This window comes from Pelophylax lessonae (assembly GCF_965119305.1).
Source record: "Pelophylax lessonae genome assembly, chromosome: 5".
In the NCBI taxonomy this organism is placed as follows: Eukaryota; Metazoa; Chordata; class Amphibia; order Anura; family Ranidae; genus Pelophylax; species Pelophylax lessonae.
In genome coordinates, this window is record NC_138772.1 from 226,766,173 (window position 1) to 226,783,909 (window position 17,737).

At 43.2% G+C, this 17,737-nt stretch overlaps 1 protein-coding gene across 2 annotated transcripts in view; it reads left to right on the forward strand.

Annotated features, from left to right (window-relative positions):
- Positions 1-746: 746 nt before the first annotated feature.
- Positions 747-17,737, forward strand: part of ADCY1 (adenylate cyclase 1) — a gene marked incomplete at its 5' end in the record, with an annotated part of 584,954 nt that continues 567,963 nt past the window's right edge. For both annotated transcript variants that reach the window (XM_082257737.1, XM_082257738.1), the window contains one exon: positions 747-1,355. In XM_082257737.1, the coding sequence (XP_082113863.1) occupies positions 747-1,355 (609 nt within the window). The remainder of the gene's footprint in view (positions 1,356-17,737) is intronic.

The window sequence follows — 17,737 nt, forward strand, 5'->3', positions numbered from 1 at the left end:
TGGGAATAAAGTAAAGTATGAGCTGTTTTCTATTCTCCTTGTGTGCTGTCCTCCCCCGCACACAGGGATGCTCGGCTCTCCTCACACACGAACTTTCTGAGAGATGAGATGCCATCTTCCCCCTTCCCTCTCTCCCTTCTCCCTCTCTATCACACACACACGGCGCTCCGGCCCCGCCCCTTCATTATGACGCCGGAGGTAAAAGCCTAATGTGAAGTAACGGGAGCGCCCGCCCTTCTCCTCCAGATCCCCGGCAGGGGGGCGGGGCGGAGGATGTTTGCAAAGCAGACAAACGTGGTCATGTTGTCAAATGTGTGTTTTCTGCTTGTCAATCTGCTGCGATCGTACAGACGTGTCTGGTCCCCCCCGCACCTAGTGCGCAGACTCTGAGCACACAGACATGCTCTCCGATGTAGGAGGGGGGGATTACCTTTTCATTCTATATAGCGGCTTTTCCACCTAGTGCTGTTTATTTTTTTTTCCCTCTCCTGCCTGTCCATTCATTGCACACTGATTTCCTATCCCCCTCTCCTCTATGATCTCCCATTGATGTGTGTGTCACGTCCAAGGTGTGGGTCTCCTTGTTGTTCCCAGGGGGAGCCCCCCTTCCTATGTAGGTAGATTGGATTAGAGAAGTGTCTTGGTACGGTCTAATCTACCTTCATCCCAAGCCTGCTGCTGTCATCGGATCACTTGTCATCTCGGATGATCGCCAGGGAAGGACTTCTCCTTGTCTCCTCCAGTTTATGAATGGCCCTGATATGGAGGAAATACCGTTTCAGAAAGTCAAAACCAGAAGGAAGAAGTGCCACTGCTCCCCCGCCCCCCCTCTGGATTCCATCGCATGCGAAGACGAGTTCGACTGCAAGGAGCTGGAATCCCTCTTCCAGAATTACAACCTGAAGCTGGAGCAGACCTCCACCTTGAAGGCTCTGGCGGTCCTCATCATCATGACGGCCACCCTAGCCCTGGTGGAGCTCATGTCTGGTCCCAGCCTCAGCATCTCCAAAGGGTCCCATCCTGTGCACTGTATCATCTTCGTCTCCCTATTTATTGTCACCAATGTCAAGTACCTGCAGGTCACCCAGCTGCAGCAGATCGTCAAGCTGACTTTGCTCTTCAGCTTCACTTTCTCCTTTCTGTGTTGTCCCTTTTCCCTGGGAGCCTATGGCTTGGAGCCCCCCTCTTCATCGGAGCAAGGAATGTGGCAGCTCATGTTGGTGATGTTCATCTCCTATGCTTTGCTGCCTGTCAGGACCCTGCTGGCCATCATTTTTGGTTTCATGGTGTCTGTATCTCACATCATTGTGACGGCCACATCCGTCAGCGTTAAAAGGCACAGGCTCTGGAGAATGGTGAGTTCTTCTTCGTTACGTCCGTAGGTTTGTACTTGTCTTTTTCGTGGTATGGTATCCGCAAGGCGGTTGGAGCGATATCGGTCCTGTGTATTTAATAAGAATACTTTCCGTCAACTCGTGAACCATTGAGCTGCCCATTGGGTGTGCCAACTGTAGTACTAACGATGGTCATATGCTGGTCCAAATATGGTCCAAATTCTCGACTCCTTTCTAAGGTTGCATCAATACCAGTATCACTGCTGATTCGAAGCATTTGCACAAGTACAAATACTCCGATACCTGAAACTGATACCTTTAGGTAGGTCACGTCATGGGGTTTGGTGCATCCCTGTTCACCAATTCTGGTGCGAATCAGGTCCATATTATAGGTCCAAATTTTATTTTCTAACTCATTTCTAGGGTTGCATCAATCCCAGTATCACTGCTGATTCGAAGCATTTGCACGAGTACAAATACTCCGATACCTGAAACTGATACCTTTAGGTAGGTCACGGCATGCGGTCTGGTGCGTCCCTGTTCACCAATTCTGGTGCGAATCAGGTCCATATTATAGGTCCAAATTTTCTTTTCTAACTAATTTCTAGGGCTGCATCAATACCGGTATCACTGCTGATTCTAAGCATTTGCACAAGTGTAAATACTCTGATACCTGAAACCGATACCTTTAGGTAGGTCACAGTATGCGTCCCTGTTCACCGATTCTGGTGTGAATCAGGTCCAAATTTTTGCCTGAATCAAAGACGCACAGGACCCATTTTAAGTGCGGACCGCAGTCGCCCCGGAGCTGTTTAAACCTCCATTGAGAGCGTAAAGGAAATTTGATTGTGTTGGGGTAGATATATAGAACATATTCAAGGTACCTACGTCCCAATGGAGTTGACAATGTCAAACAGGACTAATAAGTCCAAAGAGCAGAGGAGAAAGAGAGTAAAGAAAAACGTAGGAAAAAGCAAGAAAAGAAAGAAAGAGAGAGAAAAGGGGGATAAAAGAAAAACCATAGATAACAGAAAAAAGAAAAAGAGGGGGCTGTGGGGATTTTAGTGGTACCGTACAAAAATTGTACAATTGGAGTTAAAACATTAATTTCAATTTTTATTTAACAAGTATATAAAAAAGGCAAACAGAGCATAACAAAAAATGATACACACACATATATTTTAAAATAGATCTCTCTATATCAATAGGCCTAGAGAGCCATAAAGCTGTGCAAAGGCCTTGCCCGACATAGAGAGCGGGTCACACTCTCCTGTCATGCGAATTGGATGCGAGAAATCCACATTCAAATTCGCATATGTGTTAACCTGGCCTTACGGTGCAATTATACAAAATTAATAGGCTCAAATCGCACTGCAAAGAATAACATGATTTAAACAGGAATGTGGTGTGATTCCTATCCAAATCACATGCAGTTTCCCCCACCACTCCTGTGTTAACCTAGGCTTGTCATACTGTATGAATGTAACTTAGGGCCCTTTCACACAGGAGCTTTTCAAACACTAAAAAAAGTGCCTGAAAAGCTGAAGAAAAATACTTCCCTTTAAAATCAATGAATGTGTTCAAACGGGGGCAGTGTGCTTCTGTTGTGGTGAAAAAAATCCTGCTTGCAGCGTCTTTGGAGCATGTTTGGGGAGCTAGAAAAAAACACACCTTGCCATTGAAAGCAATGGAAATCGTAGCAAAACGCGACCACAGTGCGTTTTTGCTGCAGTTTTTGAGTCACATGCCCTTTAAAAACCGCACCGCTGACGCGGTAAAATCACAGAAAAATCATGACAAAATACATATGTTTTTGCAGCAGATCAGTATCAGCGCTCTTAGATTCTAAGCTCCTTGAGGGCAGGGACTGATGTAAATGTACAATATATATGTGAATCTCTGTGTAAATTGACAGCACTATATAAGCACCTGTAGTAATAGTAGTGACTCCAGCCTGGATTCACACAGTGTGGGAAACCCGAATGCGATTCGGACAGGAATTGCACCCCATTCCTGTTCAAATTGCATGTGATTCTTTGCAGTGCGGTTTGAGCCCATTTAAATGCACATTAGAGCTTTTAGAGGCATTTTTCAAAAAAAGAGTTTAGAGGCAGAAAAAACCCATCACAGGTGTGTTTTTGAGAGGTGTTTTCAAGCAGAATAAATGCTAAATGCAAGTTTAGGAGCATTTAGAGTTTTCAAGTGAAAAATGAAATATAGTGAAAAATGAAATGAAAAAATGAATGAAAAATGATTTGGTTTGGAAAAAATGCTTATAAAAGCAAATGCCCATAAACTTTCCTCAACTCCTGTGCAATATGAGCCACTAGGTGCATTTTTATGCCACTTTTTCTGCCAGAGGTTCTGCATTTTGTTCTACTGCTAGTGTGCATGGACCCTGATCTGGCAGTGGTAGGTGCTGCTTTCTGAATATAATGTCCTGGTGAAGAGGATTCTTCCATCTTACTTACTTGTGTGCATGGAGAAACCTTTTTTATCTATTCACACTGAAGAAAACTAACAGTTCATGGCTAGCCTTAGCCTCCCCTATTCACACTTTAGCCTTTTTCTGCCTGACTACGCTCAACATGCAGAATCCCGTTTTTCTAATTGTCTTACCATTGTAAGCACCCCTGTCAGTATTAAATTGTTTGTCCCGACTCTGTAACTGCTACTTTTGCTGGATAGTTAAAGCAGAGCTCCACCTAAAAGTGGAACTTCTGCTTATGATTCCCCCCCCCCTCCGGTGCCACATTGGGCACCTTTCAGGGCAGAGGAGGGAACGGGTACCTGTTTTTGACAAGTACCCTTCCCCACTCCCGGGAGACAGCACTAGTGTCGTCCCTCTGAAGTTCAGCCCCCCTCCTCCCTCCCCCGCCGCCTCCGGGCCAATAAGAAAGCGCAGCGCGCTTTGGGCATGCACAGTAGGGAACCAGCTGTGAAGCCTAAAGACTTCACTGCCGGTTTCCCTTACCTTGAATTCCAGCGGCAGCACCTGAGAGCCAATCCGAAAATCGGCTTCGGGTGCCGACATCATGGGAACCCTGGACAGGTAGGTGTCCTAATATTAAAAGTCAGCAGCTACATTATTTGTAGCTGCTGACTTTTCTTTTTTTTTTCGTGGGGGGTGGAACTCCTCTTTAAGTCTGTTAAAGGAAGTTGAAAAATAACAGAGAAACATACATATTCACCAGCACACCATGGATCTTGCACAGCAGTCCGAAGAAACTTTATTGCAAAGGGATCACATCAGGATAAGTGCAACATTTTGGAGTTACGCAGGACCCCTTCGTCAGGCATTCAAGAAACTTTTTATTGCAAAGGGATCACATCAGGATAAGTGCAACGTTTCGGAGTCACATAGCACCCCTTCGTCAGGCATGCAAGAAACTTTTTATTGCAAAGGGATCACATCACATCTGGATAAGTGCAACATTTCAGAGTCATGCAGGACCCCTTCGTCAGGCATGCAAGAAACTTTTTATTGCAAAGGGATGACATCACATCAGGATAAGTGCAACATTTCAGAGTCATGCAGGACCCCTTCGTCAGGCATGCAAGAAACTTTTTATTGCAAAGGGATGACATCACATCTGGATAAGTGCAATGTTTCGGAGTCACACAGGACCCCTTTGTCAGGCATGCCTGATGAATGGGGTCTTGCGTGACTCCGAAACGTTGCACTTATCCCGATGTGATCCCTTTGCAATAAAAAGTTTCTTGCATGCCTGACGAAGGGGTCCTGCATGACTCTGAAATGTTGCACTTATCCTGATGTGATGTGATCCCTTTGCAATAAAAAACTGTCTTGCATGCCTGACGAAGTGGTCCTGCGTGACTCCGAAATGTTACATTTATCCTGATGTGATCCCTTTGCAATAAAACGTTTCTTGCATGCCTGACGAAGGGGTCCTGCGTGACTCCGAAACGTTGCATTTATCCTGATGTGATCCCTTTGCAATAAAAAGTTTCTTCGGACTGCTGTACAAGATCCATGGTATGCTGGCTATTATGTATGTATATCTGTGATAGATCCCGTGTCCAGCTGGTGATCGCTGCAGCACCCACAACAGATGTGCCTATACCCAGGAAGGTGGGCAATGGGAATATGAACTATGTTGAAAAATAACAGACTTGCTGGCTGAGAAAATATAAAGGAAAAAAGGGCTAAAAATAAGAAAACGGATGCAGCCTTTCTAATAATTGGTAAATTGCAATATATTACATCTTTTTGTTTTTGAGTTTAATACGGCTTTAACCATCCAGTCCTACGGCCAGGGTCACAACTGTCCTTAACGATTAGGAGGATGGGCAGCCGCTGCTGTGCTTGCTGCTTGCTGAGGATTTCCTACTTTATCTCATAGAAGGTTGTGCCGCCTACAAGACGAATGACACCTACAAGAACAATGTTTTCTCCATACCGTGTCATCAGGATTTACAAGATCTCTTTCAGTATATCTCTATCATCAACACAGGAGCACTTCCCGTGTGATCCTTTCATTTCTAATACATCCATTGCCAATTAAAAAGAAGGGCATTGAAAATGAGACTTAAATGTTAAACGAGGATCAGATATGTCACCAGCCCGACAACAAACCTGATACAAAGTGAAAAGCTCTCTTTATTCTTCTATGATAAATAGAAAAGCTTTCTTATGTGATCATACTTGCATTGTCAATTAGAAAAGCTTACGTATGTGATCATACAAGAATAAAGAGCTTCACACATTGAAACAAGCCAAGCTTGTTGGTGTCTTGCCGACATATCTGATTCATGTTGTAGACCGTGACCAATCCGGAGTCCTTGCAGAACCCTTTTAACCACATGATCGATTTCAGTATGGTGCGTAAAAGGATTATCCACTTGAAGATAAGGTCTTTTCTGCCACTTTTTGTTTACAAAATTAAATCACTATGTTTTGCTAAAAAAAACGTACTTAGAGCCCATTCACATTAGCGCGACTTGTCAGGCGACTTGTCAGCCTGACAAGTCGCGGTATGTCGCGGTCCATTGATTAGCACAGGACCCATTCTAATAGGAGCGACACAAGTCGCTCCGACTTAGAAAAAGGGTCCTGTACTACTTTGGGGCGACCTCGGAGCGACTTGCATAGACTTCCATTATGTGAAGTCTCTGCAAGTCACGCCGAAGTCGCGGGGCACAGCGGTGCACGCGACTTCACAGGTCGCCCCCCAAAGTCGTGTCGCGCTAGTCTGAATGGGCTCTAAGAACCCCAAAAACATTATATTTATTTTTTTAGCAGAGGCCCTAGAGAATAAAATGGCAATTGTTGCAATATGTTATGGCACACGGTATTTGCGCAGCATTTTTTCAAATGCAATTAAAAAAACAAATACACTAACGAATTTTAATGCAAAAAAAAGTATACATTTAAATAGTTCTAATCCCTCGCTCTAAAATATATGAATAAATAAATATTGTGCCAATCCTGTGTCAATTGGGCTTAAAAAAAAGATATATTGCCCAATTCTTTGGTCAAATATAAAAGATGATGTTACGCTGAGTAAATAGATACCTAACATGTCAGGCTTTAAAAATTGCGCATGCTCATGGAATGGTGACAAACTATGATACTTAAAAATCTCCATAGGCGACGCTTTAAAATATTTTACAGGTTACCTGATTAGAGTTACTGAGGTGGTATAGCACTAGAATGATTGCCTACACTCAAACCTTTGCGGCGTTACCTCACATGTGTGGTGGGAACACCATTTTTATATGCGTGTGCGACTTACTTATGTGCTTCTGTGCGTGAGCATGGAGGGATGGGCACACTTTAAATTTTTTTTTTTTCTTATTTATTTATTTTTTTACACTGTCCCTTTGTTTATTTCTTTTTTACCACTTTTATTCCTATTACGAGGAATGTAAACATCCCTTGTAATAGAAATAAGGGATGACAGGTCCTCTTTATGGAGAGATCTGGGGGTCAATGAGATCCCAAATCTCTCCTCTACCTTTAAAAGCAAAAGATTAAAAAAAAAAAATATCTTTTGCTTAATAAAAATATGTATAACTCATTTAAAGTCCCATCAAAATGTTTCTAGTTCTTTATTTATTAAAAATAAAATGATTGTTTACTTCTGCCCAAAACCGGAAGTGACGTTATAACGTTGCTCTGGTCCTCCAAGACCGAAGAGGTGATCAGAGACAATCTGGTCTCTGATAACCTCTATGGCCAGCCGTGTGACCCTATCGTCTCTCAGGTGCGACTGTAAAAACGGTAAGCCCGAGAAACGGTAAGCTGGAGGGGAAAAGTTATATATATATATATATATATATATATATATATAAGCATTGCGGTCGGCAAGTGGTTATACTCCTGGCAGGAAACTGTGGTAGAAAAACGGTGCTTAAAGCCACATATTGCATGTGCCTTTTTGCGCGTTTAGCATTTCAGCGTTAATGCATTCCTCTAGGCAGAATAGTTATGACCAGGTCATTGAAATGCATTATTGCTCCAATGCTGTGCGCGTTTAGACGATTTGGCGTGTTTTTTCAACTAAAACTCTCCGAAAGTGCCTTTGTTGGGTTTTCTTCTGCCTATGGTGCTTTTTAAGCTCTGTGTGCATGAGGCCTATATGGTAAACAAGATCTGTACTAATTGGTTTGATCTCAGGAAAAGTCAAAGATATATATGGGAAACTGAGTATGAGCTCAGCTACCTTTCGTCAGCTATCTAATCATATGGGTCAGTTATGCATAGGGAAACAATAACTTAACACTTGTACGACCTGAAAGTTGCAAGACTTTGATGCGAATGTGGCGTGACTTTGAAGCAACTTGAAGCAATGCCTGTGTAATCTTGAGGTCTATGGACCTCAAGTCGCTTTAAAGTCGAACTAAAGTAGTGAAGGGACTACTCTGAAGTCGCACATTTCAAGGGTTCCTCTGTGTTGAAAAGGTTGAGAAAGGTTGCCATAGACCCACATTAAGCATGAGGTTGTTAAGGGACAGTCCACCGCGAGGGCGTAAAGGAGGAAAGGAGAGCTCCGGCTGTGGGAGGAATGGAAGATCAGGCAAATAAAAGTGCTTTTAGTGGCCCCTTGGGTAGACGCTTCATCAGCCCTTACCAACACATGCTTGTACAGTGTGCACACTTGCGTGGGTAAACGCTTATAGCACAGTCGTTTACAGCCGATCACTTGTATTGGCAGCTATACGTGGCACATGCAGCCCCCTAGGAGCCAGAAAGCATCAGGGATTTTATGCCTCGGCACACAGAAGCTGCTAATGCCTGGTACACACTGAGGAGCTCGGGAGGAGGTCTCTGTCTCTAACTATGCAATGCTAGTACAGAGATCTCCCCACTGAGCTACTGTGTTCTGAGAGTGGGAATGCCCCCCCTCCCCCCACTAGAACACACTGGTCCACGCTGGTCATTGGCTGTGAGCACTGACCGCATGCTGATAGGCAGAGGTTTTTCCGGTATGCCCGTTCTACAGAAGACGTAAAGTTCAACCAGCTTCTGTCAGACAGGCTGCCATACACATGGGCTGATGTTTTTTGTTGAACCGCCCAATACCGGCCGAAATTTGGCCTCTGTGTACATGTGGCTTTATGGTGGCCATACACACTTCAATAAATGATCAATTTCCAATCTATATTTTCCATTTAGAACAATTAATCTATAGTTGACAACCTAGTCGATTAACATGTCACCCACAGGGAATGTATTTTGATCGATAGTCACTATTTGATTGTAACTTACAATTCTGTCATCAATCTCTGGTTTCCTAATCGGATCGATTGAAATAGGATCAAATTCATAAACAAAGTATCTCAGCATTGTTGATCGGTGCAAAACCATTAGTAAATTTCCACCCTGGCCGATTGAGTTTGATCGAATCCAATGGAAATTGAGTCTAAATTGTTCAGAAGGGAAGTTATGGTTGTTTGTTTTTTGGCAGATTTGATGGCTTTGATTGAATCGCAGATCAATTGTTTAATTCAAGGATCTCCAAACTTTCTAAACAAAGGGCCAATTTACTGTCTATCATACTTTAGGGGGGCTGGGCCGTTGCCAGTGGGGGTAGAAATTGCCCTGGCATCAGTGAGAGTAAACAATGCCCCATCTTTGATACTAGGGGGAGGAACAGTGCTCCTATTTTGATGTTAGTGGTGGGAATTATGCCCCATTGTTGGTGTCAGTGGTGGGAATTATGCCCCATTGTTGGTGTCAGTGGTGGGAATTATGCCCCATTGTCGGTGTCAGTGGTGGGAATTATGCCCCATTGTTGGTGTCACTGGTGGGAATTATGCCCCATTGTTGGTGTCAGTGGTGGGAATTATGCCCCATTGTTGGTGTCAGTGGTGGGAATTATGCCCCATTGTTGGTGTCAGTGGTGGGAATTATGCCCCATTGTTGGTGTCAGTGATGGGGGAATTATGCCCCATTGTTGGTGTCAGTGGTGGGAATTATGCCCCATTGTTGGTGTCAGTGGTGGGAATTATGCCCCATTGTTGGTGTCAGTGGTGGGAATTATGCTCCATTGTTGGTGTCAGTGGTGGGAATTATGCCCCATTGTTGGTGTCAGTGGTGGGAATTATGCCCCATTGTTGGTGTCAGTGGTGGGAATTATGCCCCATTGTTGGTGTCAGTGGTGGGAATTATGCTCCATTGTTGGTGTCAGTGGTGGGAATTATGCCCCATTGTTGGTGTCACTGGTGGGAATTATGCCCCATTGTTGGTGTCAGTGATGGGGGAATTATGCCCCATTGTTGGTGTCAGTGGTGGGAATTATGCCCCATTGTTGGTGTCAGTGGTGGGAATTATGCCCCGTTGTTGGTGTCAGTGATGGGGGAATTATGCCCCATTGTTGGTGTCATTGGTGGGAATTATGCCCCGTTGTTGGTGTCAGTGATGGGGGAATTATGCCCCATTGTTGGTGTCATTGGTGAGAATAGTGGGGTTGATTTACTAAAACTAGAAAGTGCAAAATCCAGTGCCGCTTGCATAGAAACCAATCAGCTTCCTATTTTTTTTTGTTAAAGCTGAAGGCCCTTTTCACACTTGTGCGAACTAAAAGTTGTTAGATTTTACTGCAATTTCTTGCCGCAATTTTGACTGGACTTGAAGCAATGCCTGTCTAATCTTGAGGTCAATAGCCCGCAAAACGCATCAAAGTCGGACCAAAGTAGTGCAGGGACTACTTTGAAGTTGTTGCGACTTGAAGTCGCACAGATATGAACAGTACTCATTGGAAATCATGGGGTATGACTTGTCATGCGACTTTGCAGTCCCAAGTCGCAAGACAAGTTGAAAAAGTATGAAAGGGACCTTACTGAACAAGCTGAAGTTAGATGCTGATTGGCTACCATGCACAGCTGCACCAGATTTTGCACTCTCCAGTTTTAGTAAATCAACTTCAATGTCTCATATCAGTAGATGGACTAGTATCCCAAGGGCTGGTTAGAGGCAAGCAAAGGGCCACAGTTTAGAGACCACTGCTTTAAATGAATCGAATCGTGTGTGGTCACCATTAGACCTAAACAAACCTTTAACCCTTGCAATGTGGCAGTAGGCTCCCTAGCAAGGGACAATGTTTTATTTCTCCGGAGATGGGCCCTAATTATTGGTACTCACTATGCTATGGGTCATAATTCTAGTAGAATTTTTTAAACATGCATGGGCAGAGTTTAAAAAGCCAGCAATCAACCTAAACCCTGCCCTACATGTTACAATCCGATTGTACGATCTGCTTTAACCGCTTGCCGACCGCCGCACGACTATTTACTGCGGCGGTCAGCCCCTCACAGGCAGAGCGACGTAGTACTATGTCGCTAGCCTGTGAGGGTCTAGGGAGCGAGCGCGCGCCCCCGGAGGCGCGCTCCCGCGCGGTCACGGACCCCCCCGCGTGTGTGACTGGCGGACCCGATGTCTGCCGGTCACTCGGCGATCGTCGGGGGAGAGGGATAAAGGCGGGCGGCTGATGTAAACAAGCCGCCTGTCATTCTCCCCTGTGTAGGAATAGTGATCATATGGTTCTACTATGTAGGACCGTTGATCATTGTTCCTACACCTCAAGCCACAGCCAATCACAGTTAGAATCACGCCCCTAGGGACACACCACCCCTCCCTCTCAAAAAAGTTAACCCCTTCACTGCCAGTGTAATTTTACAGTAACAGTGCATATTTATAGCACTGATTACTGTAGTAATGTCACTGGTAACCCCAAAAATGTCAGTTAAGGGTCCGATCTGTCCGCCGCAATGTCGCAGTACCGCAAAAAAAATTGCAGATCGCCGCCATTACGCGTTAAACTTGAAAACAACAAAAATTACAAAAATCTTTCCCTTAGTTAGTAAACGCAATAACTTTTGCGCAAACCAATCAAAATACGCTTTTTGCGATTTTTTTTACCAAACATATGTAGCATAAAACAAATTGGCCGAAAATGTTAAAAAATTTTGATTTTTAAATTTTTTTGGGGGGAATTTCATATAAAAAAATGTGAAAAATATTGTTATTTTTGCAAAATTGACGCTCTTTTTTTGTTTATAGCGCATGATCAAAAAATTGCACAGGTGATCAAATACCACCAAAAGAAAGCTCTGTTTGTGGGAAAAAAAAGGACGCCAAATTTGTTTAGTTACAATGTCGCACGACCGCGCAATTGTCCGTTAAAGTCATGCAGTGCCGAATCGCAAAATAGGCCCTGGTCAGGAAGGGGGTATAATCTTCCGGGGCTTAAGTGGTTAAATTCAGCAAATCCAGGTAATGGGAGGGCTTACCCAAACAATCCTATATTTTGTACAGGCTTCAGACTGCAGGCTTGTTGGAGATTGCACAATCAGATTGCATGGTGCAAGGTCAGTTTGAATTGATATGGTAATCAAACGATCAATTTGACAATTTAATAGACCTGCTAACATGAAAGATAATCGTCCTCCGTAGTTTCAGTCTTGGCGGTGTAGAGCTCAGAGTATCCGCACTTATCGCTCTTCTAATCTTCTAGGCCCTAGGTGTGCTATTGACATTGCATGTTTAGGATTTATCCTCGGGATTGCTAAGCAGTGATGGCATTTCTGGAATAGGAAGATCATCTGTTAAATATACAAGGAAAATATTAAGGCCAGCTATGTTACAGGAAAATTATTCATGGATTTTAGGTTGTATTTCTTTACTGAACCGATACAAAACAGAATTTGTTTTTTTGTTTTGAACTGAAAGATGATTATTGGCATTGGTACAGAAATAAGATTTATTTAGGAAACATCGTATTTTATCTATGAATAATATGTGTTTGATTTTCCTATCATCTACCTAACACTGGCCTAGACAGCAGATTTCCCTCACTGAATTAGACAAAGGTTCGGTTAGAAACAGAAGTAAGTGGTGTCACACTAACTTGTGTGTGTTGAGTGGACTTGATCTCCCTTGATGTGAGGACATTATTATTTATCTATTTCGATTTTGCATATACATGCATTTGCATTGTGATTGCAGTGAGGTTTTTGTCACTGTTGTTTTTTTGTTTTTATTAAGTTGCATTTACATATGTTTGCAGTGCGTTTGTAGTGGGGTTTTGTCATTATTTATTTATTTAATTACTATTATTATTATTTTTTTTTAATTTTTATTTTTTTATTGAGTTGCATTTACGTGTGTTTGTGGTGTGTTTTGCATTTGTAGTGCATTTGCAGGACGTTTTTTGTCATTTGTAGTGGGGTTTTGTCATTATTTATTGAGTTGCATTTACGTGTGTTTGCGGTGTGTTTTGCATTTGTAGTGCATTTGCAGGACGTTTTTTGTCATTTGTAGTGGGGTTTTGTCATTATTTATTTATTTAATTATTTTTTTTTTTCTTTTGTTCATTTTATTTTTTATTGAGTTGCATTTACGTGTGTTTGCGGTGTGTTTTGCATTTGTAGTGCATTTGCAGTGAATTTGCGGGACGTTTTTTGTCATTGGATATTTATTTATTTTTGGTGTGCTTGCAGTGCATTTTTGTCCTTATTTACTTATTTATTACTGAGTTGCATTAACATGTGTTTTTGGTGCGTTTGCTTTGCATTTTTTTGTCATTATTTTTTTACATTCAAATGTGTTTGCAGAGTGTTTTTGACTTTATTTCATTTTTGTATTTTTGTATTTTTTGTTGCATTTACATGTTTTTGTGGCGCGTTTTGCATTTGTGGTGCATTTGCAAGGCGTTTTTTTGTCACTATTGGATTTATTTATGTATTTATTTATTTATTTTTGCTGAGTTGCCTTTACATGTGTGCTTGCAGTGCATTTTTTTGTCATTGCTTATTTATTTATTACTAAGGGCTCTTTCACACGGTCCGCCTCCGCAGGCGGATCCGTGTTGCTCAGCGGGGATCGATCCGCGATCCCCGCTGAGCCGGGCGGATGACAGCTCCGTCTCCGCTTGCAGAGCGGAGAGGGAGGTGTCTCAGCACCCGCTGCCCTCTATGGGGGATCGGAGGAGAGCGGACTGCTTGTCCGCTCTCATCAGATCCGCTCCGCTCCGATTACTGAACGGATGGAAAAATAGGGTTTCCATCCGTCCAGATTTCAGCACAGGATCGGATGCGGATGGCAGCGGGTGTCAGCGGAGGTGATTTCCGCTGACACCCGCTGCCCCATAGAGCTGCATGGAGGATCCGATCAGATCCGCCTAAAAAACTGACAGGCGGATCTGATCGGACCGCCTGTGTGAAAGAGCCCTAAGTTGCATTAATGTGTTTTTGGTGCTTTTGCAGTGCATTTGCGGTGTGTTTGCAGTGCGTTTTATTAAAATTGTTTGTTTTTTACTGTTAAATTCACATGTATTTGAGGAGTGTTTTTTTGACACTGGTCACCAGTGTTGTCTTTTGACCACATTGGCTGAACTAGATGAACTTGTGTCTTTTTTCAACCTGCAAATGTAACTATGTAAATATGTAACTATTTCATTTTTTTTTTTTTTTTTTTTTTTATATTGAGTTGCATTTACATGTATTTGCGGTGCAGTTGAAGTACATATATGCTGTGTTTTTTGGCATTATTTAATATTTTTATTTTTTACATGCATTTGTAATGGAGTACTATGCATTTTGGTGCAGAAATATGCAGCATGTTGTTGTTTTTAAATACAATGAAAGCACAGCGATGGGGTAAACTAGGCTCATTTTTTCTTGCTTATGCATTCGCATTTGATTTAAAAATGAGCCCTTAATGGTATTTACTCCTAAGCTGTTTTAATAGTGAGACTGCTGTTTAAGGCCCCATTCACACTAGTGTGATTCCTCCTGCGTCTGCTGTCGCAGTGCCTTGCACAATAAAGGAAATCACATTACATTCTCAATGGTGCCCCTTCACATCAATGCAACGTGGTGCAATGCAATTTTTGAAAGGTGCAGGTGCTTCTTTAGTGCGTCTTTGGCGCCATGAACTTCATTGGGATCACATGGAAAGCACATGTAAAATGGATGTACACACATTTTTAGTGAGTTTTGTGTATTAAATAAAGTCTCATCCTACGAAAAAAAATAAAAATAAAAATTCATGAAGCATAAACATGCATCAAAGAAGTGTGTAAAAATGAACACAAAGCTACAAAAAAAGCACTGAAAAATGCATGATTATACAGCAGTGCCAGTGTGAATTAGGGCTAAGGCTCGGTTCACACTATTGCGATGCGGGAAGGCTGCGAATTCGCAGCCTTTTCCCGCATCGCACACGCACCCCCGGCAGTTCACACTGCCATATGCGATACGCTGGGGGTGTCAATGTAATCTTAACGACACCCCCAGTTTGATCGCATATCGCAGTGCGATCGTGCAGTTCGCACAGGATGGGATCGCACAAGTGTGAACCGCTGTGCGATCCGATCCTGATGCGGCTGCAAAAATGCCTCCTGTGCGTGTTTGCACCGGGTGCAATGCGAATTTAGCCATACAAACTGTATGGCTAAACTCGCACCGCACAGCTGATCGCATGTAATGTCGGAGCAGTGCGCTCCGACATTACATGCGAACCCGGCACTCGCATCAGTGTGAACCGGGTCTAAAGGCTTGTTTACACCACAATCCCGAGTTTCAGTGTGTAGTTCCGCATGCACATTTACATGCACTGGTGTATTTTGGTTTTGTGCTGCCCTAGGCAAGACTAAAAATGGGCACCCCCCTCCCCCTCCTAAGTAAATTTGCCCCACTCCTTCCTTTTTAATGGATGTGACTCCCTCCAAGTTCCAACATGAACCCCTGACATCTCACGAGAGGGGTGGGAGAAAGAGAGGGGGGTGGGTGAGGGAGGGAGAGAGATAGAGGGGGGTGAGAGAGAGAGGAGGGGGGTGACAGTGAGAGAGAGAGAGAGGGGGGGGGTGAGTGAGAGAGACAGAGGGGGGATGGTGGCTCTAGCAACCAGGGGCCAATAGAATCTCAGGTGGAGGGGGGGGGGGCGGCTTTTTTGCGGCTTTTTTCCCTGCAAAGTGCCGCCCTAGGCCTGGGCCTTGTCGGCCTAGGCCAAAATACAGCACTGTGTAAATGCATTTGTGGCGTATTTCAATTATGTTTACAGTGCGTTATTTAGGCCTTATTTACAATATTTTTGCCCACTTGTATTTGTAGTGCATTCATACATGTTCCGATCTGTTTACGTGCAAAAAAATGTGGCATTCTGTACTTAAAAAAAATAAATAAATACACATGAAAGGATAACAGTAGTGTAAACTGGGCTCATTGAAATACATTATTTTTTCTTGCACATGTGTTTATATTTTGTTAAAATCACGTTTGACCTAATCTGGTGTAAGCGAGCACTAAGCCCTAATTTTCTGATGTTGCAAACTATTTTAATATCAAATGTCTAATTCTACCGTCACCGCAACAATCACAAATTTATTTCCTAATTATGAATAACAATATTCAGGATCTCTTGATTCAAAGGACATGATGATATGATGCAAGTGCAAATATTTTGACTGATGTTTTGATCCAACACTACAATGTACTATCCGTTGCAAAGGAAGGTCAGATAAATATTTGCATATGATGTAATTTTCTTGATTGAAACTCACATTGTGTATTTTCTATGCTGAGCAATTGAAGCTGACAGTATCTCAGCAGAGCCTTCTGCGTGATTCCCTAATGCCTCATACATGAGTGCGTGGAAGGAGAGAGAGGCACTCCAACAAATACTACAACCATGGCCTGATTTCCAGTTCAGAAACTGGACTTTCTGATCAGAAGATCCCTGCATACACATAACTGCATTTCTAGCAAGACTGGTTACTTCTCATTGTATAAGGGGAATTGAGGTATGGTGCATGTGAAGTTGTGAATATAGTAATAAACCACATGTTTTCTTTTTTCTTTTTTTTTTTATTTGATTTTTTTTTATGACAACAGTTTTTTTTTTTTTTTCCAATATTACTTTATTAAATTTTCTCCATAAAACACAAAGAAGAGAACCAGTATATACATCATAAACAATACATCAAGGATACAGGTTTTATCTACCCTAAGGAGACTATTCCATTTTCTATTTTCAAGGATTTACATATCCTACGTTAATATATCAAACAATTTATCCCAAATATTACGTATTTCTATTATTGAGTGCCGGTTCACACTTATGCGATGCGGGAAGGCTGCGAATTCGCAGCCTGTTCCCGCATCGCAAACGCACCCCTGGCAGTTCACACTGCCATATGCGATACGCTGGGGGTGTCAATGAAATGTTAACGACACCCCCAGTTTGATCGCATATCGCAGTGCGATCTAAGTGCCGGTGCACTGCTCCTTCATTACATGCGATCGGCTGTGCGGTGCGAGTTCAGCCATACACTTTGTATGGCTGAAATTCGCACTGCACCCGCACCAAAGATGCACAGGACCCTTTTTTGCAGCCGCATCAGGATCGGATCGCACAGTGGTTCACACTTGTGCGATCTGATCCTGTGCGAACTGTAAGATCGCACTGCGATATGCGATCAAACTGGGGGTGTCGTTAACATTACATTGACACCCCCTGCGTATCGCATATGGCAGTGTGAACTGCCAGGGGTGCGTTTGCGATGCGGGAACAGGCTGCAAATTCGCAGCCTTCCCGCATCGCATAAGTGTGAACTGGCACTTACAGTTCGCACAGGATCGGATCGCACAAGTGTGAACCACTGTGCGTTCCGATCCTGATGCGGCTGCGAAAAAGGGTCATGTGCGTCTTTGCTGTGGGTGCAGTGCGAATTTAGCCATACAAAGTGTATGGCTGAACTCGCACCGCACAGCCGATCGCATGTAATGAAGGAGCAGTGCGCTCCGACATTACATGCGATCGCCACAGCCGCACATATGTGAACCGGCACTTATACAACTTTTCTCCTATTTATATCTTAAGGTCGCTCTTTTCCTCCTGTATTCCTATAATGCAGTTACTCTGTTCCTTTTCAATTCGG